At 34.6% G+C, this 27,558-nt stretch overlaps 1 protein-coding gene across 7 annotated transcripts in view; it reads left to right on the top strand.

Moving 5' to 3' along the window:
- Slc4a10 (solute carrier family 4 member 10) overlaps positions 1-27,558 on the top strand; it is a 260,215-nt gene that overhangs the window by 79,069 nt on the left and 153,588 nt on the right. For all 7 annotated transcript variants that reach the window (XR_016537258.1, XM_090342743.1, XM_090342746.1 and 4 more), the window contains exon 2: positions 24,968-25,049. Coding sequence is in view for 6 of the 7 variants with exons in the window: in XM_090342743.1 (XP_090198869.1) it covers positions 24,968-25,049 (82 nt within the window). In the remaining variant the exon portion in view is untranslated. The remainder of the gene's footprint in view (positions 1-24,967; positions 25,050-27,558) is intronic.

Below are 27,558 nucleotides of genomic sequence, written 5' to 3'. Positions count from 1 at the left end.
CACCCCAGGATTAGCAGGAGGTAAAATGAAAGCAGGCCCTCACTACTGGCTGATGGACAGTTAGGCATTGCTCTGCTATCTTTCATATAAGTACACATGAGGAAAATAGCAGGGAAATGTGCTAAGTATGCAATAACAGATGATTTTGTAATATACAGCATTTTAAGAACAACAACAAAGAAAGAAAATAGTGGAGAAGTGGGGAGCAAATGCACAACCCTTCTTTTCCCAAACTGGGCATGCTACTCCATTAAGGTATCCAAGGTATCTTATTTCTTGTACGAGAACAAAAGAGAGTTGCAAATAAGTTTCTGGATTGTAATAGCTGGCTGCTATTACAACAAGAGGCTAGATGTGTACTAAGCTATCATAGTAAGAGGCACTGTGTATAGTAAACTATTAGAATAAGAAGCTGTATGGGTAGTGCTTAAGTACTGTATTGGCATATTCCCTCAGTTCAAACTTGGCTGTATTACTTACTATGTGATATTGGATATGTTTTTTCATTTGTGACTTAGGATTGGGTGCTAATGATACCTATAAAAAAGAGTTGTGAAGATTAAATGAGTTAATGTATATAAGGGATTTGTAATAATCTATGGCATAAGAAGCAAATTATTGCTAACATTAGTTGTTGACAAATGGTTATATATTGTAAGAGCCAATGTGGGCTCTCAGCAGGCCATTGTAACAATAATTAGCTTTCTTACTTTCTGTCAGCTGTATTCTGAAAATATTTAGTAAGAAGTTCCAGGAACAAATAATTTGTAAGTGAATATCATATACTGTAACATTGCCTTGAGAGCTTCATTTTATTATTAGTCATTGCTATTACTCTCTTTATGTCTTATTTTTTTTGACTTTCTTTATGTCTTATTTATGAAATAAAATCTAAAATATGGTACGCATATACAAGAATACATGAATACATGCAGGATTTAGCAATAACCATATTTTCAAGGGTCTATTTGCAGTTTGGGAAAGTATCTATTGTTAATGTAGTTGAATTATTCTGTTAGGATTCCATGAATATTGATCTTTCACTTGACTTTCATTATAGAGGGATTAATGGGCCTTTTAATATATTTAACAGCAATTTTAGGTTTCTCTTGGTTATAAATTAAGGACAAAATGAAGTACTAAAACCAAGGCCTAAATATAATAATTGGGCCAACTTTACATAGATGAGACTTGATTTTATTATCATTTTCATAAAAATTGTGTAGGACAACAAATTCACTGATTAAAGTATAATATGTTTAACTAATTTACTGATTTCATTTATTAATTAGCATTTTATTATAAATGAAAGTATAAACTTAGGAATAAAATAGTATATATCTGAATTAAATATTTACAATTCCTATTTGACAAAGTACATTCAGAATTTCTGGTGAATTTTTTAGTAAAACATGTAATTGCCTAAAGTTGCCAAGTAATTCCTAAGTACAAGTAATTAATTTGCTATTTGAATGAAACTTAATTGTTGCATTTTGTATGACATTTCTCAATTTCAGCTTAATTTCTTTGTTGCTGTTGAGCAGACTTTCTCGATGCAGCATGGGGTCACTTGAACTCCAGGTAACAAATTGTGAAAACAAGCAAACAAATACACACAATCCTCCAGTATTACAGTAAGCACAGTTCTGGGCAAAAATATACAGAACAAATAAGCCCTGGACTTCAGGAGGTCTTTGGTAGTGAGTACAGTCACTTACTACAGGTAACTGTAAGAGAATATGGGACGTTGTAAGGGTGCCATAAGGATTCCCAATAGATGGAAGGCAGGTAGAATTCAGTGGGTAGAAATCTTCAATCTATCTTGGCAGAGTAGAGGAGCATGTGATGGAACACCAGTTGGAGTGAAAGAGGTAGATGTTTCAGATTTATCCTGAGGGAAAATACCACATATTGAAGTGGACTAGGTGGAAAGTAAATGGCATACTTGGATTGCACAAAACAATTCACTTTGGCTATAACCTCGACTATCACAGAAAAGGTTTATTGGGGCCAGCTAGATAAGGTAGTAATGAATGCTTGATTATGACTTCCAATCTGAGAAAATTTCTTTGCTGATCTACTTATTCCTAAGGAAAAAAATAAAACAAAAAACAAAAGGGCATTTTCTATATTTTGAACTCATTTTAAGAGCTCTGGCCTGCTTGAGACTTTGAAAATGAAAATTAAATTCCTGAGTAGATTTAGTAGACAAGGTAGGGGGTAGATGCAAAATGAAGGGTTTTTAATAAATTTTTCTATCAAAATGCCATGAGGGCATTTCTTAGTCTATCCACAAGCAAGATCAACAGTCATAGATTTCAGATCCTAAGAGACCTCCTGCCTTTCCCTGATGTAAACTCTATTTTATTGGAACATAATCTGATTTAGTGTTGCCTTTGTTTTTGACATTTCCTAGACCAAGGACAATCTAGTAGGATCATTTTAATACAATGTACACTCATGTCACTATGGTGAATATTTGGATAATAAGGACCTTGCCTTAGTGAAAAATTGAAACAGAAATTGCTATTTCTAATTATGGAAGCCACTGAGCATTTTAGTTTTTTTGAATTTAGAAATGATAAAATAAACAGTTACTGCTGATATTTTTCATATCATCATTAAGTCTTGTAGTCTACATACCAGGAGAGCTTTCAGTATTGCCCAGCAATATAGAAAAACAACAGGAGCAACAACAACAGCTGAATAAAGTCCAAGAGCTGATTTCCTTTGCATACAAAGGACTGGATATAATGTTTGATATCAGAACCAAAAAATGTCATCTGTAGATGGGAATTGTGAAAAAAAAATAGAATCTAATACTCTTAGTACCTAAGTCCATATAAAGTGTATCAGAAAGTGAAATTCCTGCCAATTGCACGAGGGTGAATTTAAATAAAACCAGACAAGTGCTCTTTGAACCTATTTTTAGAACAATAGCAGATGTGTATTATAGAGAGCACTATCTTTTCCTATAGAATTCTATATTATATGAATGTTCTATTTTTCTGAAAGCCTTCTGAGATGTTTTTATTAATTCCCATGAATTCATATAGCTTGTTGAAGATCAATACTCAGGGAGGGGGGGACTAACTCATTTTTAGTACTTGCCTTACATTCATAGAGACCTTTCTGGAAGAAAACTTGGAGGCCATTGAGCTTTAAGTTGCTTAGTAACCTTTAAAGGTTTAAACATGTTTTTCTTCTTTCTCAAAAGCAAGGAAAAGACATATAGGAAGAAAGAACCCTTTCCTTGCCTCAAATCTTAAAATAAAAACTATATAGGAACATTGCCAAGAAAAATAGCTAAAATAATTGAACATTCTTTCATAAAATTCCTCTTTATAAAATGTGAGACAGGTTCCAGAGAAGTATATTGCAAATTATACTTCATATAAATACATACCATTATTACTATCTTTTTCTTTCCCCTCCATCTTTTCTTTTCTCTGTGTCTTTCTCCTTTTTCTTCTTTAGAAGATCAATTTAAGCTAGTAAGAACATACTAACTCAGGCTGGGAGTTTGGCCTAGTGGTAGAGTGCTTGCCTAGCATGCTCGAAGGTCTAGGTTTGATTCCTTGGTTCCACATACATAGATAAAAGCCGGAAGTGGTGCTGTGGCTCAAGTGGTAGAGCTCTAACTTTGAGAAATCCCAAGGACAGTGCTCAGGCCCTGAGCTCAAGGCCCACGCTAACTCTTTTGTATAGTATACAAGACATACAATACAGAAAAGACAGGTTTCCCGGGTTGCACTATTGTGTTTGAATAACATTTACTAGTTGTATTTTAATCTTAATCAAGAAAAAGTTCTTGTAGAAAAGTAATTTAACCTGTTTTTTCAGTGATATCATCTGTAAAATGGATATGACTATATTGAAATTAATATGGTGGTAATTAGAACCAAATGAATTAATCCTTGAAACAATAATAAAGTGCTCAATCAAGGTCCCAGCTTAATAAAGTATAGGTATGACTATTATTTATACTAAACTAGGTAAAGCTGAGGACGAAGCTAAAAGTATGTATATATACACACATACACATGCTAAAAGTCTACAATATATACACCAGTTTACTATGTGTATGTACACATTTATACACATTCTATATAAAAGTTAAGTACCTTGTTTATATGCTACGTATTATAGCAGGATTATATCCAGCTTATAGAGCTGTTGCTCTGAATCCTTATATTTGCTATATTGCTTCAGGTAACATTCATCTGAAATAAATCCTTTTGCACAAGGTAGCAAATGCCAAGTACCATGGTGAGACCAGAAACATTCTTGTAATCAGAAATTTCCATAGAATACCTCATGGAAGACTAGCTATTCATTGATTTCATTATATTCCTTTCCCCCAGTTTCCCTTCTACTGGAACTATCAGAAGTTAAGCCATTAGCAAATTCCTGCTATGCAGATACAATCTGCTGTTTGAATAACACCAAACAAATCAGTATCCATATGGCTCAGTGATCCAGAAAAAGATTCTAGGCCTCTGTAAGTCTCAGAGCACATCCCTGTTCTGGAGATTTTTTAATGAGATTGCACATACTCTGCATTATCTAGTACGGTGCTCAGTAAGTATAAACCTTCCAATGAATGCTGCAATTATATCCAACCATGGGAAAAAATGGATGTGGAATTGTTTCATCATTCTAATGTACAGTGAGAATTATCCAAAGATTTGACCACTCAGATGCCAATTAGAACATGAAAATTTACTTGCAGGGAGAAATCAGGGAAGCAGTGACACTGGTTAAAAAGAAATATATTCATTACCTGACTTACGTAACTGTCACCTCAATGTACATCACCTTTACAATAACAATGAAAAGAAAATTTTAGTTGTACCCCTACCCATGTCATTGGCTTGAATGTATCATAATTCCTTCACACAGAAATTTACATTAAAATATTAGTTTTTAATATTTTCCATCCAGGATTGTATAATCATTTGAGACAGTAAAAGAAAATAAAAACCTGTCTAATTGAAAACAGTGGGTATTTGTTACAGTCACTGCTTTTGCACATGCTGTGCCAGCTGTATGGAATCCCCTTATCTATTTTGAAAATTGTGTTCTTCTTCTCAGACCTAGTTAGGTGGTCATTTATATATCTCTTAGAATAACTAAGCCTAATTCTGGTGTAATGTTTATCCTGTACATTGTGTACCATTTAAAAGATTACATACTCATATACCTTTTCCCTTTGAATGCAAAATCCTGGAATGCAAGTGTGCCTTTTAATTCAGCACATTCGGGCACATGTGAAATGATTAGTAAATACTGACTCAATAAATAGATAATTTTTTCTAAATTTAAGAATGTTAAAAATGCTTTAGGGCATTAAAATATTTTCTGAGCTTTACTAAGGGGTGTTTACTGAGAACTGGCATATAGTAAAATGTGTTAACAATGATGATGATGAATAAATAGTAGCAAAATAAATGTTGGAAACAGAAAAATTAAAAAATTGATATGGTGCATTAGGAGTTCAACATATTGAACAGAATAATATCCTCGTTAATGTGTTGTCATAAAAACATAATAATTAGACATGAAATAAAATCAGACTAGATAAAACTAGCAGTATTTCTGCATAAAAACTATTGTAAGAAAATTGAGGATTACAAATAAAATTTTCTCATAAGACTAAATGAGTTGGGAAGAATGAGTGAAAAACCGGAACTAGAATTATGTAAGCAGAAAAATAGTTAAGCTTCCTGATCTATGGAGCAAACAGAATTGCAATGGCAAGTGCTGAGAACAATCCAACTTAAAATAGGCCATCTTGAAATTTAAAAGATGGAAGTCAAATGGAAATAAGGAAGTCTATGAAGGGAAGATATAAATGGAAGACGAGATGTTCTGTCAATATTCTTAGAGAAATAAGATAAGATATTATATCAGTAAAATGGGCTTTCAGTTGGGCATGGTAGCTCATATCTGTAATCCTATCTACCAAAGGCCGAGATCTGAGGATCAAGGTTCAAAGCCAGCACAAAGGGACCTGAGACTCTTATCTCCACTTAACCTCGAGAAAACAGGAAGTAGGACTTGGCTCAAGGGTAGGGTGATAGCCTTGAGCTGAAGAGCTCCGGGACATTGGCAGGCCTCGTTCAAGGCTCATGACCCACAAAACAAAATGGACCTTCAGCTGTCAGACAAGATATAAAAGGGTTTTTTAGTGGTTACTTGCTCAAGAGGCATATATCAAACATGTTGACATCAGGTTTCCTTTACAAAAAAATGTCCCTGTATAAACTTGACCCATTGTTACATGAACATCCTAGGGTTTCTGATTAACTTTTTGATTCCCAAAGTATGAACCAAAGATTTTGAGACTTCTGAAGAAAAGTTCTAGCACAAAAGAAAGAAGCCAACCAAACAGAAAAATGATTGCTATTGGAAGCAGAGAGTAGAAGGAGGAGAAAAACTCCCCAAATTAGATAATTGATACCCTGAGAAAACTAAGAGAAGATATCTCATTCATTAAAGAAAAGATATTACTCAGCATCTCTGAGAAAATAAGTAAAAGTTTTCAGAGTTAAGAAATATAAAATAGTTCAGGTGCAAAACTGAGCACAAAGTATAGAAGATAAAGATGAGATAATCCCCCCAAAACTAAGAAGAAAATTAAAACTACAACTGAAAGAGTAAGGAAACACAGGTCTAACTAACTATTGCAGAAAACAGAGAAATAATCCAAAGTGTACTTACGAAAGGCTGAGTTGCATGTGCATTTTCGTGGAGATGGTAGCATTATCCTGTATCTTGATTGTGATAGGGGCTAAGGGATCCATGCATGTGATAAAACTTACTGGACTAAGTGCCAACTTTTTATATTTATAGGAGAAATTTATAAGAGAAAAATTTGAATTTATAGATTGTGATTTACAAGATGAAGTATAAAGTAATAGAAGCCAAGAAATCCTGAGTGTAGTCTTAAAATAATTTGTAGAAATACAGTCTGTCGGGTTTCCTACTTTGTCCAAGATGACATAATTGATTGAAACATCCATTATTTAAATTTAGCTTATCTCAAAGTCTGACCAAAAAAAATCACACCCTTAGAGAGCCTATAAAACAGACCTAGGGATTTCCAAGTTATATTTTGTTGGTTGAAAACAATTTCCTAAATCTATTTGTCATACAGCTGACCTTAGCATGAAATCCCACTCTTATCTGGTCCTTTACTGCCCCATAAATTATTTCTTCATATATTTTGGTAAATACTCTAGAGATAAAAGTAGAATTACCTTATGATTTAGCATTATGGGATACCGACAAAAGAAAGACTTAAAAACAATGTCTCGAAGAGGTATCTGTACACTCATGTCACATTACTACTATTCAAAATGCACAGGGAGTAGAGCAACCAAAGTTTCTTGATAGATGGGTGGAAAAACAAAATATGGTACATATATATAAAACAAATATTGCCCAGTCACAAAAGACGATTCTGATATTTGCTACAATATGAATGAACTTTGAAAGTAGTATGATAAATGAAATAAACTAAGTAAAAAGACAGCTACTATATAGAATTTCATAAATATGAGGTGAAAACTCTGTAAATAGGAAACTGTCAAACTTTTGGAAACAGGAAATATAATGACTCTTGGTTGTGGACATTGGGGAAAAGGAGCTATTTTTCAGTTATGAAAACGTCAACTATGTAGATTTTTTTTTACTACCATAGCACCAGTTTATATGCAAGCTATTTTAATTCTTGTTCTTATACAGTAGGATAGATATTTATTTGCTTTTACAATTATAACTAAGAAATTTCAATAACAACCAAGTGTGCCAGTATAAACTTGGATTGAGTTAAAAGGAAGGTATTTTTAAATCAAATCTTTATTCCTTAATAATTAATTAAAAGCTCTTGTGCTCTTTGTTTGAAACGTACACTTAAAAAGTTTTATTTTATTGTTGGGGTGATGTATAGAGGGGTTGCAGTTACATTCATCAGGTAGTGGATATTTTACTTCTTCTTTTTTTTTTTGCCAGTCCTGGGCTTGAGCTCAGGGCCTGAGCACTGTCCTTGGACTTTCTCAAGGCTAGAGCTCTACCACTTGAGCCTCAGCACCACTTCCGGCTTTTTTCTATATGTGGTACTGAGGAATCGAACCCGGGTCTTCATGCATGCTAGGCAAGCACTTTAACCACTAGGCCAAACTCCCAGCCCCGATATTATACGTCTTGAACATTGTTTTTCTCCCACTTTCCCTCTCCTAGTCATTTTGTTTTTCTTTTACCTTCCAATTTTCAAATATACAAATAAATGTATATACAGTACACCAAATACCAAAGGCAGATACCGTGACAACATGAGATAAAACTTAAGGGGAAAAGAAGAAAAAAGAAACAGCAACAATCACAAAGATCATCCTATATGGACATATATACATAACTTTTGAGCTATTATGATCCTCTGTTAGGAGAATCCTAAATGTATACTAATAATGACTATGTTCCTTTGGGTCTGGCCTAGTTAATAGGATTTTTTCCAAGTTTTTCCATTTCCTTACAAATGGGGCAATGTCATTCTTTCTGATGGCAGCATAGAATTCCATGGTGTAAAAATACCATATCTTCATGATTCATTCATCTACTGAGCGTCATCTGGGTTGGTTCCATATCTTAGCTATGGTGAATAATGCTGCAATGAACATAGTTTTGCTTGTAGGTTTAATATGGCCTTGTTTGTGGGTTTGCTAGGTCATAGGGGAACTCTATGTTTAGTCTTTTGAGGAACCTCCATATTGCTTTCCAGAGTGGTTGGGCAAGTTTACATTCTCACTAACAGTGTAATAGCGGTCCCTTCTGGCCACATCCCCACCAGCATCTGTTATTAAATTTCTTGATAATGGCCAATCTAACTGGGCTGAAGTGAAATCTCAAAGTTGTTTTAATTTGCATTTCCTATATGGATAGATGTTTCCTTATGTGGGATTTGCACTTTTTTCTTTTTTTTAAACTCTGGGCTTGGGTGCTGTCCCTGAGCTCTTCAGCTCAAGGCTACCATCCCACTCCTTGAGCCTCAGTGCCACTTCCGTTTTTCTATTGGTTAATTGGAGATTAAATCTCACTGACTTTAGGGCTGCGCTGGCTTTGAACAGAGATCCTCAGATCTCAGCCTCCTAAGTAGCTAGGATTACAGGCGTAGGACACCACGCCAGGCTGAGACATACACTTCAAAAAATATGACGGCTAAGTAGAATTTCTAGAGAAGCTGGAGATAACAAAAATACCTAAAAACCATTTCATGCTAGAAAATTCTAGTAGGAGGTAAACCATCATCAGCAGGTAGATAAGCAGAATCAGTGAGCATCAGAGTAGGAAAAACATAGAACAGATGGAACTCATTCATTAGTTTTGAACTCATTCATTAGTTTATTTTGAACTCATTCATTAGTTTATTTATGCGTTCACAAAAGAATCTACCTATTTATCTACTTGTTTATCTTATTGTGATAAATCCTGAGAACACAAAGGTGGCTCTAACAATCTACATACAGTGGGATAGATTTCATTGTGTTTTCCTTAGTTCTCCTTCACAAGATTGCTTCACACAAAGCTCACATCTACTGGGGAGTGAAACATTAAATTAGAGAGATGTCTAAGAGTTTGCCTGGAAGGCAAGAAAATTCCAATTTCCAAGCAGACATTATAGCGAGAGCTAATGCTGGCAAAATAGAATAAGAATCACGCCTCAAGACACACTTTTACTTTTCATAGATTATCTATTAGACTATTAAACCTGATATAAGCCATATTTTTAGCAATTAAAAGAATATTTCAATGGCTGTCATATTTGACTTTGATTTCTCTTTTGTCTGTTGACATATAATACTTATAGATAATAATGACACCTAAATACAATTACAGATAATGAATCACTGAAATGTACATTTCTGTTCTATTAAATGCTGTTATGAAATGAAATAATACTTTAGTTTTCTTGTTTAACCCAACAACACTAACCTCACTGAAAATGAAAAGCATTGCTTTCCTTTAAAAATTATTTTGAATACCATTGCATGTGTTGCACAAGTTAGTATTGTCACATAATTTTCACATAAGTTAAATATGAATCAGTTGTTAAAAATAGCAATATAGATGAGTTTCATTCAGTTATACCACTGCTTTTTAAATATATACATGTTTATTTCTTAGAGTTGTTTAAAATAATATATATAGGGAAAATAGTTTCCAAACTATACTTCTAAAACTATACTTGGAAGCTGATTGTTTAATATACATGAATTAGAAGTTAAATAATATTAATTACATACTATTTAGTGTCAGTGAGAAAGTAAACTTTATAAAATTAATTAATAGGAAGTAGAAAAGAATGAAGAGCTATCCTTAGGGGAGATTTCTATACAGGAGCTCCATAGAACTCTGGCTTTTGGCTTTTAAGTTTATATACTTTTATAGTCTTTATGAATATAAAGACAGAAAAATTTGGGCAGGAATGACTATTTATAGTTTTAATTTAAATTAAATATGGCTTAGATTACTAGGGGAAAGGTAAGTTTTAATGAGCTTATATCAAAAGATCTAGCATGGAAAACTAGATAAAATTTGTTTTTTATACAATCAATGTAGGTTACATGTCTGAGATGTTAGGATACATGCGGTTTAACATTTGTACTTTATTTTGTAATTGCTTATATTTTTGAAGTTATTTTCCTTCAAATTATTTTAAAAACAGTTCTAAATCAAAATTTGATATAGACAACAGTACCTTTATCCACAAGTCTCTACCTTCTTATATGTTCCTTCATTTATTTTATATATTCAAGGTGTGCAATAACATGATATATACACATACATATATCTAGTACCTCCTTGGGGATATATATGTATATATATTTTTAGACAAATTAACATGACCACATTCATATTACCTCCTAGAGTTGCCTTTCTGTGTGTGGTATGTAAAGTTATTCTCAGCAACTTTTCAGTAGAGAGTACAATATTATTTTAACTGTAATTTTATTGTATATTAAATATATATTATAATTCCATCTAAATCATTGCAAATTTTTACCCTTAACCTACATCTCCTATCTCTTCCTCCCTCATCTTTTTTCTTTGTTTATTTTTGCCTCATGTTTAAGTTCTTTTGATTCTACATATAAGTGAGATAGTAAAGTATTTTTCTTTTCATGTCTGGCTTCATTTATCAAAATGTTCTCTAGGTTCATGTTTTGTTTCCAATGGCAGTGTCTCCTTTTTTCACAGCATTTTACATATACACTCTGCTGTTAACATGTATATGGATATATCTCACAGTTATTTAAATTAATTTATTGACTGGCACTTCAGTTATTTCCACATCTTGGCTATAACAAAAAAATGTCCCAATGAATGAGACCACAGATATCCCTATCACTCCTTTTCCTTTGGTTTTATACCCAACAGATGGATTGTGGAGTCATATAGTAGTCATATTTTAGATATTTTTAGGAACCTCTATATTATTTCTCTTAACACCTCCATCAATTTTCATTCTTTTTTGTCAGCAGTGCTTCATTTATGATAATAGCCATCTATCACATCAGATATGGTTTGATATCACACGGGTTTTATTTATATTTTCTTATTGTTTGGGTATATTAAACATTACATATATGTGCTATTTGTATATATTCTTTGGGAAAACGTCACTGGCTATGGGACTTGAACTCAGGGAGTGAGTGCTATACATGAGCTTTTTTGCTTAAGGATAGTGTTCTACCATTTCCTCTTTGGAAAAATGTCTCGTCAGTCTATGCATTCATTAAAAATTAGGTTTTTGAATTTTTGTGCTATTGAGTTGTGTAACTTCTATATATTTTGAATTTCACTCTTTTCAGAAGCATGTTTTCTCTTGTTCTGTAGATCACCTTTTGGTTTGACTATTTTCTTTTTGTACAGATATAGTATTATTTTCAAATGATGGTTTAGCCAGCAAATTTTCTTAGGTGTATTGAAGATATTATCATACTGTCTTCTGGATTCTAGTATTTTTTAGCTTCTTTTTGTTGTTTAGTTTTAAATTTATGGAGGCAATGGAGTTTAAACTCAGGGTCTCACATTTGCAAGGGAAATGAAATGCTCTGCCAGTAAAGCTATTCCTCATTGTCTTTCCTTTAGTTACTTTTTCAGATGATAATGTCTCCCATTTATGCCAATGCTAGGCTGGACCACAGTCCTCCTACTTACACAGCACTGTGCCACTCCATCCAGCTTTTGATTGATATGGCATTTCATCAACTTATGCCCAGGGCTTGAACTACAGTTCTTCCAAACCTTGTCACTCAGGTAACCAAGATGACAAGCATAAACCCTGGTACCTGGCAGTATGTCATTCCTTTGTAGGTAATCTTTTTCTTTCTGCATTAAACATGTATAATTATGCATTTTGACATATTTTGTATAGATGGGAATTTTCTTTTAATCTTGTTTATGTTATCAGTTATGAAAAATTCCTCTATTGCTTTGTCTGTATATTTATTTACTTATTTATTGCCAGTCCTAAGGCTTGGATTCAGGGCCTGAACACTGTCCTTTGGCTTTCTCAAGGCTAGCACTCTACCACTTGAGCCACAGCACCACTTCCAGCATTTTCTACGTATGTGGTACTTAGAAATCAAACCCAGGTCATCATGCATACTAGGCAAGCACAGTACCACTAGGCCAAACTCTGGGCCCAATTTTTTTTAAATGACATATCTAGTTAACTGAGTAAAATGTAACTTTAACAATTACATACACACCCACACTCAAACAAGTATAATTACCCAAAGACCTACTTTTTTCCATTAGGATTATTACTCCTGTACCAGATTTTGGGAGAAATTGAAATAGATGGCATGATGGATCTAAGATCAATAGCATGAAGTTTCGACACATCAGTCTTGCTTTGGTTCCACTAGAGTCTGTCATCCTTATTCAAATAAAGAGATTCTTATTGTGATATTTATTACCAAACTGCCACTTTGCCTTCTGTTGGCTTGGAAATGATCCATTTAGCATTAAAGCATGAGAGGCAAATCTTTCTTTCTTTCTTGTTTCCTTTTGTCAGCCATGGGTCTTGAACTCTAGGCCTGGGTGCTGTCCCTAAGCCTTTCAGCTCAAAGCTAGTGCTCTACCATGGTGAGACCCAACACCACTTCCAGCAAATCTTTTCTAATCCAGTCTTTACTGACTTACCTGGAAGAGAAAAATAACAATCTTGATGGTGAGGGCCAGCTACATGTTTATTTTCATACCACCAGTGCAGTATTGTGTTTACATGAAGTTTGTAAACATTTTGATGGAGAGAGCCAGCCATGTCTTACTGAATTTTGTAGCTTTCCCAAATACAAATAATATAACAATAATTAGCATTTTAGAACTTCCTATATACTGAACTATTTCATGAACTTTATGTGTTTTAATAATATGGTGGAGACACCAAAAGATTACCTAAAGCTGCACAAGATGCCCCAAACTGCACAATGATGAATCTTGTGATACAAGATTTGAATCTAAGTGGTATGTAGCTCCATGAACGAATTCTCAGCAAGTTATCTAATACTGCCTTCTACTAGTGGGAGAAACACCTATTGATACCAGTCATGTATCATTTAAGCACCAAACAAACACATGGGGATGGGTCAGATGCTTAGGGAGGGACACAGTAGAACAAATATGAGAAAGCCTGTAAGACAGATGGAGCCTTGTGGACATTTACGAGCAAGCAACATGAAGAGAATAATGACACTGTGAGTCAGCAGCGAGGAAATTTGGCAGCAGTTAATATTGTGTGGTGGGTACAAAATTAACTTCATAGGCAGAGTGAGATTCTGGAAGGACTCAAATCAGGAATCAAGCATAGAATCCAATATACACTTGGTAGGCAAATATAAGTATCTGTACCTGCACAATAATATGTAACTGATTAAAACTGTCCTTAACTTCTCAAACACCTTTTATCCTTAAACTAGTCAGATGTTAGACTCACACAAAGAGAAAATGTTCTTTAGATCAAAGTGGTAGGAATAACTATAACACTGCATATTTTAATTAAGTTAAATACTGAGCTAGAGGTAGCTTCAATATCAGAAAACTTTTAACATTTCAACCTCGATTTTGACTCTGGACTATTTTATTTCAACAGACCAAACCTACTTGTCTGCTCTCCCCTTGAAGTGATCTTTCAATGGTGTCTACATATAGTCTTTCCAAGTAGATGAAAAGATGAAAGTCTGAAATATTGTGTATGATGCTTGAATTCATGCCTTCTTAACAAGACTCCCTCACCAGAGGATTGTATGCTGTAATTTCTATCGCAGTTCTATTTTTTCTTGTATGTGTAAGGATAAAACAACACGTTTACTTTGCATAAGCAAATTAAATCTAATTTTGTTGCTTTGCCAACTCAATTAAATACTTTAGAAAGGAACTCAATTCTTTTAAAAGTATGGAGAAGAGAAAAAGAAAAAGAGAGAGATTATTGAGTTACTCACTCATAGTCTTGTGACTTTACCTAGCCATAGTATAAACAACCACACAATCAGTTTTCTACTGGTTATCAGTCACATTACTAGCAGACCAGTCATGTCTCCTTTAGCCAGACAGAGTTCCCAAAGGATGTAAGGTTGCAATATCTCCCTCATTTTCATTTTTCAAAACAGCCATCAATTTGTGAAGAAAGCAGCACAATTATTATCATTTTGATTTGTTCCAGGGAGGTAGAACCATATATTACTTGGAAGTCTAAAAAAATAACAAGACAATTACTCTATGATTACTAATTTTGAGCCATTCAATGGCTTATTCTAATGTGTCTAGCCTTGTTAAAATTTTTGAACTGTATGAGTTTGTATTAACAACTCCTGGGTAAAATTCTGTAAGTCAGAATCCACTTGGCTAGCTGGAGAAAAGTGGTAAGGACAGCCATAGCAACATGTAGAAGCTATGACGACCACTGCAGAAACAATAAAGGCCATTACGATTCCAATCAAGCATTTGGTATGTGTGAGGAAACAGAGGACCAAATTTAACTGAAAAATTCCAGACATTCCCATCCATTGCCTGGTCAAATTGTACTGTACCCACATTACCATTCAACGCTTGAGCACAAAAATATGGGTGATGCAGTCAGACATGGGTGACTCATGCTTATAGTCCTAGCTACTCAGGAGGCTCATATGTGAGGACTGTGGTTGGAACCATGCTCAGGCAGGAAAATCTGTGAGACTCTTATCTCAAACTACCCCCCCTAAAAATCTGGGATTGGAACTGTGGTAGAGTGTGTTAGAGTGCTCACCAGGAAAAAGAATAGCTCAAGGATTGCCCAGATCCTGTGTTTGAGCTCCATGACTAGTATAAAAAAAATTAAAACAAACAAAAAAAACCATGGATGATGTTTCAGCTGGATATGTTAAGGGAATTATAGGAAATGAAGTAAGATTCTTTGGGAAAAGTTAGATTAAAAATACTTTTTGCTTAACTTTACAAAAAGGAATAAGAGATATACTAGGTCTCCTTAGCACAGGCCGAAACTTTCTTAATAAAGACCCAGAAGCACAAGAAATTAAAGTTTGGATAAACGCATTAAACTGCAGAGCTTCTGTATGGCAAAGGACATAGCTAGCTAGTTAAATAGAAAGCCTACAGGGTGGGAGAAGATCTTCTCTAACCAAGGGCCTCATATCCAAAATATACCTACATCTAAAAAAATTGAATCTCTCCAAAACAGAGCTTCAAAGAAACAACTATCTCATTAAAAGGTGGGCTAAAGACTTAAAGAGAGACTTCTGTGAAGAGGAAATAAGAACGGCCTATGAAGAAATGTTCGATATCTCTGGCCATAAAAGAAATGCAAATCACTTCAGTTAGAATGGCCATGATCAAGAAATCTAATAACAACAGATGCTGTTTTGGCCAGGAGGGATCACCACTACACTGTTGGTGGGAGTGCAAACTCGTTCAACCACTATGGAAAACAGTATGGCAGTTCCTCAAAAGACTAAACATAGAACTCCCCTATGACCTAAAAATTCCACTCGTTGGCATTTACCCAATCATCCAGAAACAAGGACATATTAAAGCCACAACGATGTTCATTGCAGCACTATTTACCACAGCAAAAATATGGAACCAACCCAGATGCCCCTCAGTAGATGATTGGATCAAGAAGATGTGTACTACATATAGCTACCAAATACCTTCTTCCATTGTGCAGATTGCATTTTACCTTGTTAACTATGTCCTTTGCCCTAAAGAAACTTCTTAATTTGATTCAACCCCATCAGTCCATTCTTTCATTTTCTAAGCCTCTGGTACTGTACTCAGTAAGTTCCTGCCTGGGTCAAGAAGCTCTGTTTCTCCTTCTCTTTCCTATACTCATTTCAAAGTTCAGATCTGAGATTGAGGTCTCTGATCCAGGGTTTTTCCTTCTCTTTTACTGAGATTAAACTCTGGCTTTGTGCTTGGTATGTAAACATTTTACCACTTAAACAACTCTCTTAGTATTTTCTTTTCTTTCAAAAGTTTGACTCTTTTTTTTTTTTTTCAGATAGAGCCTTGAGCTACTTTTGCCAGGTCTGACTTCAAACTTGTCTCTGACTCTTGAGTATCTGGTATTAGAGATGTTCACCACCATGCCTGGTCCTCAACACTAAGCTTTTTAAATGATTTTTTAAATGAACACTGATCAGTTTGAATCCTTTGGAAAGGACGAATACTTAGAATGATAACTCTTAGGGTATGCTTGTAATATATATATATATATATATATATATACATATATTTCTACTACTCTTCAAATTAATATTAGAAAGTATTTTCTTCCAATTAACTATGATAGTAAGCCATGAGGCTGGAAGAACCATATAGTTCTTAAGTTATAGAAACTCATTTTTGACATTTTTCCACATTACATTTTATTAGTTACTTTTGTTCATTTCCATTTACATATTCAGAAGTTTATTCCATGCCTTCCTTTTTATTTCTCACAGAAATTAAGCATTTTAGGGGGAAAACAAGATGAGGGGTGGTAGTGGGGGGAGGGAGATGGGGACCAAGACATGACAAATGGTATCAATGTATGTGAAGTAATGCACCTTCTATCTGGTGAATATAATGTAACTCTTCTATTAATTACAATAAAAAGTATATCGAAAGAAAAAAAAAGAAAACCGGAAGTGGGGCTTGGCTCTAGGGTAAGGCAGTAGCCTTGAGCTGAAGAGATCAGGGACAGTGCCCAGGCCCAGATCAAGCCCAATGACCCACAAAAAAAAAAAAAAAGAAATTAAGTATTATAAGTTAACCATGCTATTGCTATTGAATGCTCTTAGATGACTTAGATATTTGTTTCCCTTCATGTGATGTATGTTTGCTAAGTATTTATTTTTGTTTACCTATATCAATAGTATAAGGAGATTATATTTTTATTGTGATATCATAGATGGGCACAATGTACACAACTCTAATATATTTTATAAACAATATTAGTGGCTAGCTAGTCATCCATCTATAATTAGAATATGTAAGTCCTCTCATGTACTCTAATTTATATTAGCCAAGGAAAAAGATTTTTTAACAGAAAACCAGTAAAATATTTTCTATTTCTGTAGTTAGATTCCTGTTACAATAGACTATACCAAATTGTACCATTCACACATTAATGATATGTTTCCAATGAATTTTTCTGATTTGTGTATGGATTGCTTAGAAATGTAATCAGGGAATTAGGAGACTGGTAAAGGAATTGAGGGTTGCATGTCTATCCACTTTCCTATTTATAAATATGAAATGAGTAGTAGTGTTAAGGGACTAAATAAATGCTGTTGTCAGGCATTTAAAGTGAGTAAAAGTGTATTTAACACATATTCTATTTTACCCCAAATAAAGCTTAAAAAAGCCCATGTCTGTGAAAAAGCCTGAAATATTTGCATATATAAGTAGTTTGTAGTTCCAAAGGATTATTTTGATAAGGACTCAGTCTCCATGCTTTAAATGAATTTTTACTTTTATGTGTAGGATTATAAACATATTTCAGCCAAGGAGGTTCATCTCTCATGTCTCATAAGCAACAAAACATACAGTGGAATATCATGTTTTCAGCCTGACGTCCTGCATCTGTGCCTGTGTCTCATATGGTCCAGAGAGACTATGTGTTGAGACACAAGTGCTGGTAAAGTGTTTGAATTTATAATTTAAAAAATGGCCTTCATAATCTCAAATAAAATATCATTTTCAAAGATCATTTCAATTTTGGCCTTCTGGTTTAAAACTCTTTAAATGAGACACAGAATATTAAAGTTGTATCCATTAATGGGATGCAATGTAATGTTTGATATGTGTATAAATGGGATTTCAATCTTTTTTTTAACTCTTCTCATTAGTTAAATTCCTTACACTGTAAATTCTGGAAGGAAATGTAACCTCTCAGTTCGGTCCTCAAAGCAAATTTATTGAGTGGAAACTTCCTTGCGTACTATTCTTTTTCTCTTTCTCTTTTTTAAAAGCATATTATCTTTAAGTAGGTGTACAAAGGGACAAATGGGTTGCCATTCAGCATATCAGTACATAATACAATACATTTTGATTGACACTCCCCCTTTCATCTCTTCTCCATCCCTCCCAATCTAGTCCCACAGCAACTCTCCTGATTTTTTCCCTCTAAATCTCAGAAAAAAATAGTATCTATATACAGCACTAACAGTTTAGTTCTTGGACTATTTCCATTTTTTTGCTTGTACACGGATGGGCCTGGGGAATAGTTAATTTACTTCTCTAATTTTCTTCTTCTCTAGCCTTTATTGGTATTTGTAGTAGTGTTTTAGCCTTCACATTAAATAAGTGTCTAATTATAACCTATATCTGTGTTAATTATTATTTATGAAAACTGGGATATAAGAAGTATTTAGAAACTCACTGGACTCGTAGCGAGATGGACGTAAACCAAAATTACCTTGATCCATAAGGCCACACTGGTTTGGGAAACATGAAAATATTTGAAGTTTATGGAGATTAGTATTGGTTCAGGTCCATGATTCAGCAACTATCTCCCCAAAGTACCAGTATTGAATCCCAGTAAAATGTGGTTAAGTTTCTTTGGGGAAGGATCCTCCCTCAAGTAGAACTTCATTTTACCTTGCTCAAGGGCTTCTAGGATTATAAAAGGATTGAACTGTGGGAATTGATTGAAAGGCCATGACTGTTTTAATGATTCAAATTTTGTGTCTGTTTACTGGATTTAGAACTGTTTTTGCATATACAGATTGAATAAGAATTTAGCATATTGTCTATCCACTAACTTCCCTTCTAGGAATAGTGACAGCAGTTCCCATTGTACTTCCAGCCCTACAGAGACAGACAATACAGAGCTGGGATCACCCCTACCAATGTATTTCTCACAATCATGATAAAGACTGGTCTTATATGATTAAACTCAGTCACACATTCTAAGCTCACAGGCCTTTGAACATGTTCCCCTTTAATGTACACACAAGCAGTTCTTGAATTTCTACTTTATTATGCATAGCCCATCTTTCGGTCTATATTTTTTATCAAACAACTGAGTTGTGAAAGTACTTTCTTGGTAGCCTCTTTCTACTCCCTTGAGATACAACATTGCTATAGTGCGTGATCAAAAGGCTCATATCAATAAATTCAACCTGAGAAATTCGATATTCCTCCTACTACCATCCTATACCCTGCATGTAAATTTCAACAGCTCTCTCTGGATTTCTTCCTGTGAAAATTGTTAACAATCTTGCAGTAATTTTAGACTGTTGCAGTAATTTTAGACTGTAACACAGTTTAGGGGTCACATTTTTGCAGGTCTTCTTTTTTATATATTTTTTATTGTAATTAATGGAAGGGTTACATTATATTCACCAGATAGAAGGTGCATTAATTCACATACATTGATACCCTTTCTCATGTCTTGGTCCCCATTTCCCTCCCCCTCACCCCCCCTCATCTTGTTTTCCCCCGTTCCCTACCCAATTTCAAATAACCAAATACAAATATATCCAATATATCAGATAACAAAGTGAGATACTAGCTTAAATCTCATTATTGGTCTAGAAGCAAAAGAGGGTAGGATGGGTCCTAAGGACCTGAATCTCAGTATCATGCAAAGAAAGATCTGTATCCTTTTATCCTATTTATTCAGCCTGGCTTACACAAGTAATTTTTTTTTATTAAATTTGACTTTGTGATTTTCCTTCCTAAGGTCACCAATGATCATTCAGTCCAAATACAAAAGTATTGCAAATCTTTTTATCATTAAAAAATGTACCTTGATAGTATTGATTATTCTACCTTTTTCTTCAATTTTTATTCCAATTGCCTGTGTATCTTATTGGCAATAATTCTTCCAAGGAAAATATTTGCATTTTTTCGCCAGTCCTGGAGCTTGAAATCAGGGCCTGAACACTGTCCATGGGCTTTCTCAAGGATAGTGCTCTACCACTAGAGCTACAGCACCACTTCAAGCTTTTTTCTATGTATGTGGTGGTACCAAGGAATTGACCCTGGGTCTTTGTGCATGTTAGTCAAACCACTAGGCAAAACTCCCGGCCCTAAATTTTTGCATTTTTATTCCTTTATGGCTGTTCTAACCATATTTTTACTTTATTTATTTATTTTTTTCATATATTTTTATTGTAATTAATAGAAGGGTTACATGATATTTGCCAGATAGATGGTGCATTAATTCCCATACATTGATACCCTTTCACATGTCTTGGTCCCCATTTCCCTCCCCCCCACCCCCACCCCTCATCTTGTTTTCCCCTGTTCCCTACCCAATTTCAAATAACCAAATACAAATATATCCAATATATCAGGTAACAAAGTGAGATACTGTAACAATATGAGATAACCAAGGAACAGCAAAAGAGATGAGAGATAACATAGTACCTTAAGAACAATAATCATTCATTATATGCCTTATGTTTCTATATCCTAGAGATCCTTTCATTTAGCGTCCTACTATATAGCCTTTTGTATCAAGGTTTTGCTCTATTGCAAATCTCTGCTAGGAGAGCCCAAGATTTCTACTGATTATGACAAATGAGGGCAACCATTGAGCCTAAGTTCCTTTGAGTCTGGCTTACTTCACTTAATATGATTTTTTCTAAGTCTTTCCATTTCCTAACAAATGGGGCAATGTCGTTCTTTCTGACAGCAGCATAGAATTCCATTGTGTACAAATACCACATCTTGTTGATCCACTCATCAACTGAGGGACATCTAGGTTGGTTCCATATCTTTGCTGTGGTAAATAGTGCTGCAATGAATATTGTTGTGCTGGTGGATTTAGTATGTCCTTGTTTCTGGATGATTGGGTAAATGCCAAGTAGTGGCATAGGGGAGCACTATGTTTAGTCTTTTGAAGCACTGCCATACTGCTTTCCATAGTGGTTGAACGAGTTTGCACTCCCACCAACAGTGTAGTAGTGATCCCTCCTGGCCACATCCCCTCTAGCATCTGTTGTTATTAGTTTTCCTGATCCTGGCCATTCTAACTGGAGTGAGGTGGAATCTTAGAGTTGTTTTGATTTGCATTTCTTTTATGACCAGAGATGCTGAGCATTTCTTCATGTGTCTATAGGCCATTTTTGTTTCTTCTTCAGAGAAGACTCTCTTTAAGTCTTTGGCCCATCTTTTAATGGGATAGTTGTTACTTTGGAGATTAGTTTTAGATTGATTCAATTTTTTGAGTTGTTGATATATTTTAGATATGAAGCTTTTGTCTGTTGTGTGGTTGGTAAAGATCTTCTCCCATTCTGTAGGCTTCCTGATTAGTTTACTAGCTATGTCCTTTGCCATACAAAAGCTCAGCAGTTTAATGCAGTCCCACTTATCCAGGCTTTCTCTGATTTGTTGTGATTCTTGGTCCTTATTAAGAAAGTTTCAACCTGTGCCAAGGAAGCCTATTGTATCTCCTATTCCTTCTTGTAAAGTTTTCAGAGTGTCAGCTTTTACCTCCAGGTCTTTGATCCATTTGGAGTTAATTTTAGTACAGAGTGACAAAGAAGGATCCAACTTTAGTTTTCTGCAGGTGCTTAACCAGTTCTGCCAGCACAACTTGTTGAAGAGGCTGTCTTTCTTCCATTCTATATTTTTGGCTCCCTTGTCAAAGATTAGGTGGCCATAGGTCTGTGGTTTAATATCTGGCTCTTCAGTTCTATTCCATTGATCTTCAGGCCTGTTCTTGTGACAGTACCAAGCTGTTATGGTCATTATAGTTCTGTAATAGAGTATGAAGTTTGGTATTGAAATTCCTCCTGCGCTGTTCTTTCTGTTAAGAAGTGTTTTTGCTATAGGGATCTTTTATTATTGCATATGAAATTTTGGATTGCCTCTTCTATTTCTTTAAAGAATGACATTGGGATATTGATGGGTATTGCATTGAATTTGTAGATAGGCCTTGGCAAGATTGTCATTTTCACGATATTGATTCTTCCAATCTAGGAGCATGGGAGGTTTTTCCATTTCCTCAGTTCTGCTTTAATTTCCTTTTTCAGGGTTTTAAAGTTTTCATCAAAAAGGTCCTTTACATTCTTAGTTAAGCTAATTCCTAGGTACTTTATTTTCTTTGAGGCTATTGCAAAAGGAGTTGCTTTCCTGATTGTTGCCTCATTCCTCTTGCTGTTGGCGTAGAGGAAGGCAGTTGATTTTTGAGGGTTAATTTTATACCCTGCTACCCTTTCAAAGTTTTGAATCAGCTCAAGGAGCTTGGGAGTGAAGTCTATAGGATTCTTTAAATACAGGATCATGTTTGACCATAATTTTAAATGCACAGTGATTTCTAATTTTTTCCTTCTTTGAGTATTAGCACTACATATTTATGACACAACCAACTCATGTCTCCAACATCAGATGTTTCAGAGGAGTTGGTCAATAGAAGATTGTATTCATTTTCTTTCAGCACATTTTTGGGGGGCTTTTCAGTAAAGATTTTTTTCTTCTTTCTTTTCTTTCTTTTTTCTTTTGTTAGTTGTAGGGCTTGATTGCAGGGCCTGGGTGATATCTATGAGCTCTTTTGTTCAAAGCTAGCACTCTGCTACTTGAGCTACAGCTCCACTTCTGATTTTTGAGTGGTTAATTGTAGGGACTTTTCTAACTGGGCTGGCTTCAAAATGTGATCCTTAGATCTCAGCTTCCTGAGTACCTAGGATAACAGCCATGAGCCTCAGCTCTTAGGTTTTGCTTCTTTCTTAGTAGTTATATAGTAGATAGAGTAGACATACAAATAGTATATCTTTAATATTTTCTGCTATACTTAGTGTTTACTTTTAAAGTGAGTTTCACAAAAAAAAGTCACAATCAGGTAAAATTTGAAAATAGCTTATATTTTACATCATCCATTGTTTGGTATTTTGTCTATCTTGCAGGGTCAAATTAAGTACACTAAAAACTTTCATATTTTCTGAGAACAAATTAAAAAATGACTACATTCTTTTGAGCATGTGTACAATGTTAAGAATCTACAGTATCTGGGCCAGGAGTTTGGCCTAATGGTAGAGTGCTTGCCTAGCATGCACGAAGACCCAGTTTCAATTGCTCGGTACCACATACATAGAAAAAAGTCGAAAGTGGTGCTGAGGCTCAAGTGGTAGAGCTCTAGCCTCCAGAAAGCCCAAGGATAGTGCTCAGGCCCTGGGCGCAAGCCCAAGACTGGCCAAAAAAAAATCATTCTAAATCATTCTAAATTGACTAAACTATATGGAAATTAAGTGACGGTTTAATGTATTTGATCATATTTAACAATCTAGTTAGAATAAGATGAATGTACCAAAGCAAAGTAATTAATATTGCTATTCTATTTCAAAAAATTTTAATGTATAGAGCAGTTATAGTTATATTTTCCAGATAGAAGGTGCATTACTTTTCACACATTGATACAGCTTTTCATGTTTTGTCTCTGTTTTCCTCCCCCCACCCACTCCCCTCAGGTTTTCTCCCCCTTCCCTTTCCTATTTCAAATAAACACATAAACATATGTATAATATACCAGATAACAAATTCAGATACTGTAACAATATGAGATTAACCAAAGGACAACAAAAAGAAGAGAAAAAAACATAGTACATTAAGAATAATAATCACTCATAATTAAACTCTTGTTTCCATGACCTGGAGGTCCATTAATTTAACCTCATCCTACATGGCCTTATGTATCGAGGGTTTGAGCTATTGTAATCCTCTGCTAGGAGAATCATAGGTTTGTACTAATTATTACAAATGAGAGAAACCATTGAGCCTATGTTCCTTTGGGTATGGCTTACTTCACTTAATATGATTTTCCTTACTAATGGGGCAATGTCATTCTTTCTGATGGCAGCTTAGAATTCCATTGTGTATAAATACCGTATCTTCTTGATCCATTCATCTACTGAGGGGCATCTGGGTAGGCTCTAAATCTTTTTGAAATTTATTTTTGTCAGGATAATGTATAGAGGGGTTACAGTTACATTCATCAGGTGCATTGCTTCTCACACATTGATACTTCTTCTCATGTTTCAATTTTTAATTTTTAATGTTAGTGGAATTATTTCACTTTGTCATAGTACTAGTGATGTTAATATCAAATTTTTCATATTTCCTTTGTATAATTCAAAAATTTTTTAAAATTTTTATTGGAGAAAAAGATACCTGTTACTAAATTAACAGGATAGCCATTTGTTTTCTGCTTTATACAATTTAAAAAATTTCACTAACAAATGATATCAGGAGGAATGTTTGAATGCTGTCAATGTCTGAATAGTCAAGTGATATCCATTCTCTGAATACACAACCAAAGTTATTTTAGCTTCCTTTCTAAACGAACACGTTACGACCAATAAAAAACTACTTGTGTGCTGATAAACTCTAAACATGAGATTAAATTGAGTTACCTTTTGAAATTAAGAGAACGTATGTATTTTAGTTAATCTTTTTTCCCCTCTACCTTCTACAGAGAAATGATGAAGAAGCAGTTGTGGACAGAGGTGGAACTCGTTCTATTCTCAAAACACACTTTGAGAAAGAAGATTTAGAAGGTAAGACAACGCTTTTCATTCCAAAGATATTTCAAAGAGAAATATGAAGTTTGTGACAACATAGACAACTGCAAAAGATAATGTGGAAAAGTAAATGGTGTTGTATTGGTGACGGTTAGGTGGGAGAGCCTGCTATGCCAGTAAGCCAATAATTGTTGAATCCATACAATATGATAGCTGTCAATGTTTCAATTTATCACAGCTTCATGTTAGGTCACAATTTAATGTGCACACAGTATTGATTAATTTTATTTATTTATGTTTTAGTTATTTAAATTTTGTGGGTTTATTTTTATTTACTTTTTATTGTAATTAATAGAAGGGTTACATTATATTCACCAGAAGGTGCATTACTTAACAAACATTCCTACCCCTTCTCATGTTTTTGTCCTCATTTCCCTCCCCCACCCTTTCTCCTCAACTTGTTTCCCCCTTCCCTATCCTATTTCAAATAAACAAATAAACATATATGCAATATATTAGATAACAAGGTAAGATACTGTAGCAATATGAGATAACCAAGGGACAACTAAAGAGATGAGAAATAACATAGTACATTAAGAACAACAGTCACACCTTATATGGCTCTTATATGTCTTGGAGGCCTCATACTATATGGCCTTACGTACCTAGATATTGCCCTATTGTAAACCTCTGATAGGAGAGTCCAAGGCCTATACTAATTATGATAAATGAGGGAATCCATTGAGCCTAAGTTCCTTTGTAAATGACTTACTTTACTTAATATGATTTTTTTTCTGTCTTTCCATTTCCTTACAAATGGGGCTATGTTGTCCTTTTGGATGGCAGCATAGAATTACATTGTGAATAAACACCTCATCTTGTTGATCCAATCATCAATTGAGGGAAATTTACGTTGGTTCCATATTTTCGCTGTGGTAAATAGTGCTGCAATGAATATCATTGTGCTAGTGGTTTTAGTATGTCCTTGATTCTGGATGATTGGTTAAATGCCAAAGAGTGGAATTTCTGAGTCATAGGGAGCTCCATTGTTTAGTCTTTTGAGGAAATGCCATACTGCTTTCCAAAGTGGTTGAAAGAGTTTACATTCCCATCAACAATTTAGTAGCAATCCTTCATGGCCACATCCCCACCAGCATCTGTTGTTAGTAGATTTCTTGATTATAGCCATTCTATCTGGGGTGAGTTGGAATCTGAGAGTTATTTTGATTTGCACTTCTTTTATGGCCAGAGATGTTGAGCATTTCTTCATGTGCCTATAGACCATTCTTATTTCTTCTTCAGAGAAGACTGTCTTGAAGTCTTTGGTCCATCTTTTTATGGGATGGTTGTTTTTTTTGGAGATTAGTTATCGAGTGATTCAATTTTTTGAGCTGTTGATATATTTTAGATATGAGGCCTTTGTCTGTTGTATAGTTAGTGAAGATCTTCTCCCACACTGTTGGCTTTCTATTTAGTTTGCTAGCTATGTCCTTTGCCATACAGAAGCTCTGCAGTTTAATGCAGTCTTGTGTGTTTTTTTATTTTTTATTATTTGTGAATGTTCTTAATGTACTATGTTATCTCTCATCTCTTTTGCTGTTCCTTGGTTATCTCATATTGCTACAATATTTCACCTTGTTATCTGATATATTTTGTGGGTTTATTTTTTAACATAGAATCTTATTATTTAGCTGAGGCTTGACTTGAACTCGTGATCCTCCTGACTAGCTTCAAGAGTACTTGCATTATTGGGGTGTACCACACTGCTGAGCCTGGCCCTCATTTTAATGTTTTTATCCAGACAATTTTTGACAGAGATATAAAAGGTATATAAGGTCATATAACGGAAAGGTGAAACCTAGATTTTCTTAAGTACCATCAGAAAAAAAATCTTCTGATCATTTGATCTAGGAAATTTTTCACTTTGAAAATGGTAATATAGCCTGGTGCTGGTGACTGACACCTATAATTCTAGCTACTCAGGAAGCAGAAATCTTGAGGATCATGGTTTGAGGACAGCCCAGACACAAAAGTCCATGAGACTCTTACATCAAATAAATTATTGAAAAAATCTAGGAGTGTTGGGCTGGGAGTTTGGTCTAGTGGTTAAAGTGCTTGCCTAGCATGCGTGAAGAGCTGGGTTCGATTCCTTGGTACCACATACATAGAAAAAAAGCTGGAAGTGGTGCTGAGGCTCAAGTGGTAGAGCTCTAGCCTTGAGAAAGTCCAAGGACAGTGCTCAGGCCCTGAGCTCAAGCCCAGGACTGGCAAAAAAAAATAACTAAATAAAAATAAAAATAAAAAGCTGCGCCTTATTTAATAAAAAAAAATCTAGGAGTGGTTCTATGGCTCAAGTTGTCTAACACTAGCCTTGAACAAAAGAAGCTCAGGGACAGTCCAGGTCCAGAACTCAAGTCCCAGAAGTGGAATAATATTGTAATACAACCATATTTATTATATTTAATGATTCATTAGCTTCAGTCTTATCTTTAGTTATGATAATTGTATATCTGCTTACAAATGGCGCAATGTCATTCTTTTTGAT

The sequence above is a fragment of the Megascapheus bottae genome, chromosome 12 (assembly GCF_031878675.1).
Source record: "Megascapheus bottae isolate mThoBot1 chromosome 12, mThoBot2.hap1, whole genome shotgun sequence".
In the NCBI taxonomy this organism is placed as follows: Eukaryota; Metazoa; Chordata; class Mammalia; order Rodentia; family Geomyidae; genus Megascapheus; species Megascapheus bottae.
The sequence above is the reverse complement of the archived record's forward strand: the minus strand, read 5'-3'. Positions and strand labels throughout refer to the sequence as shown.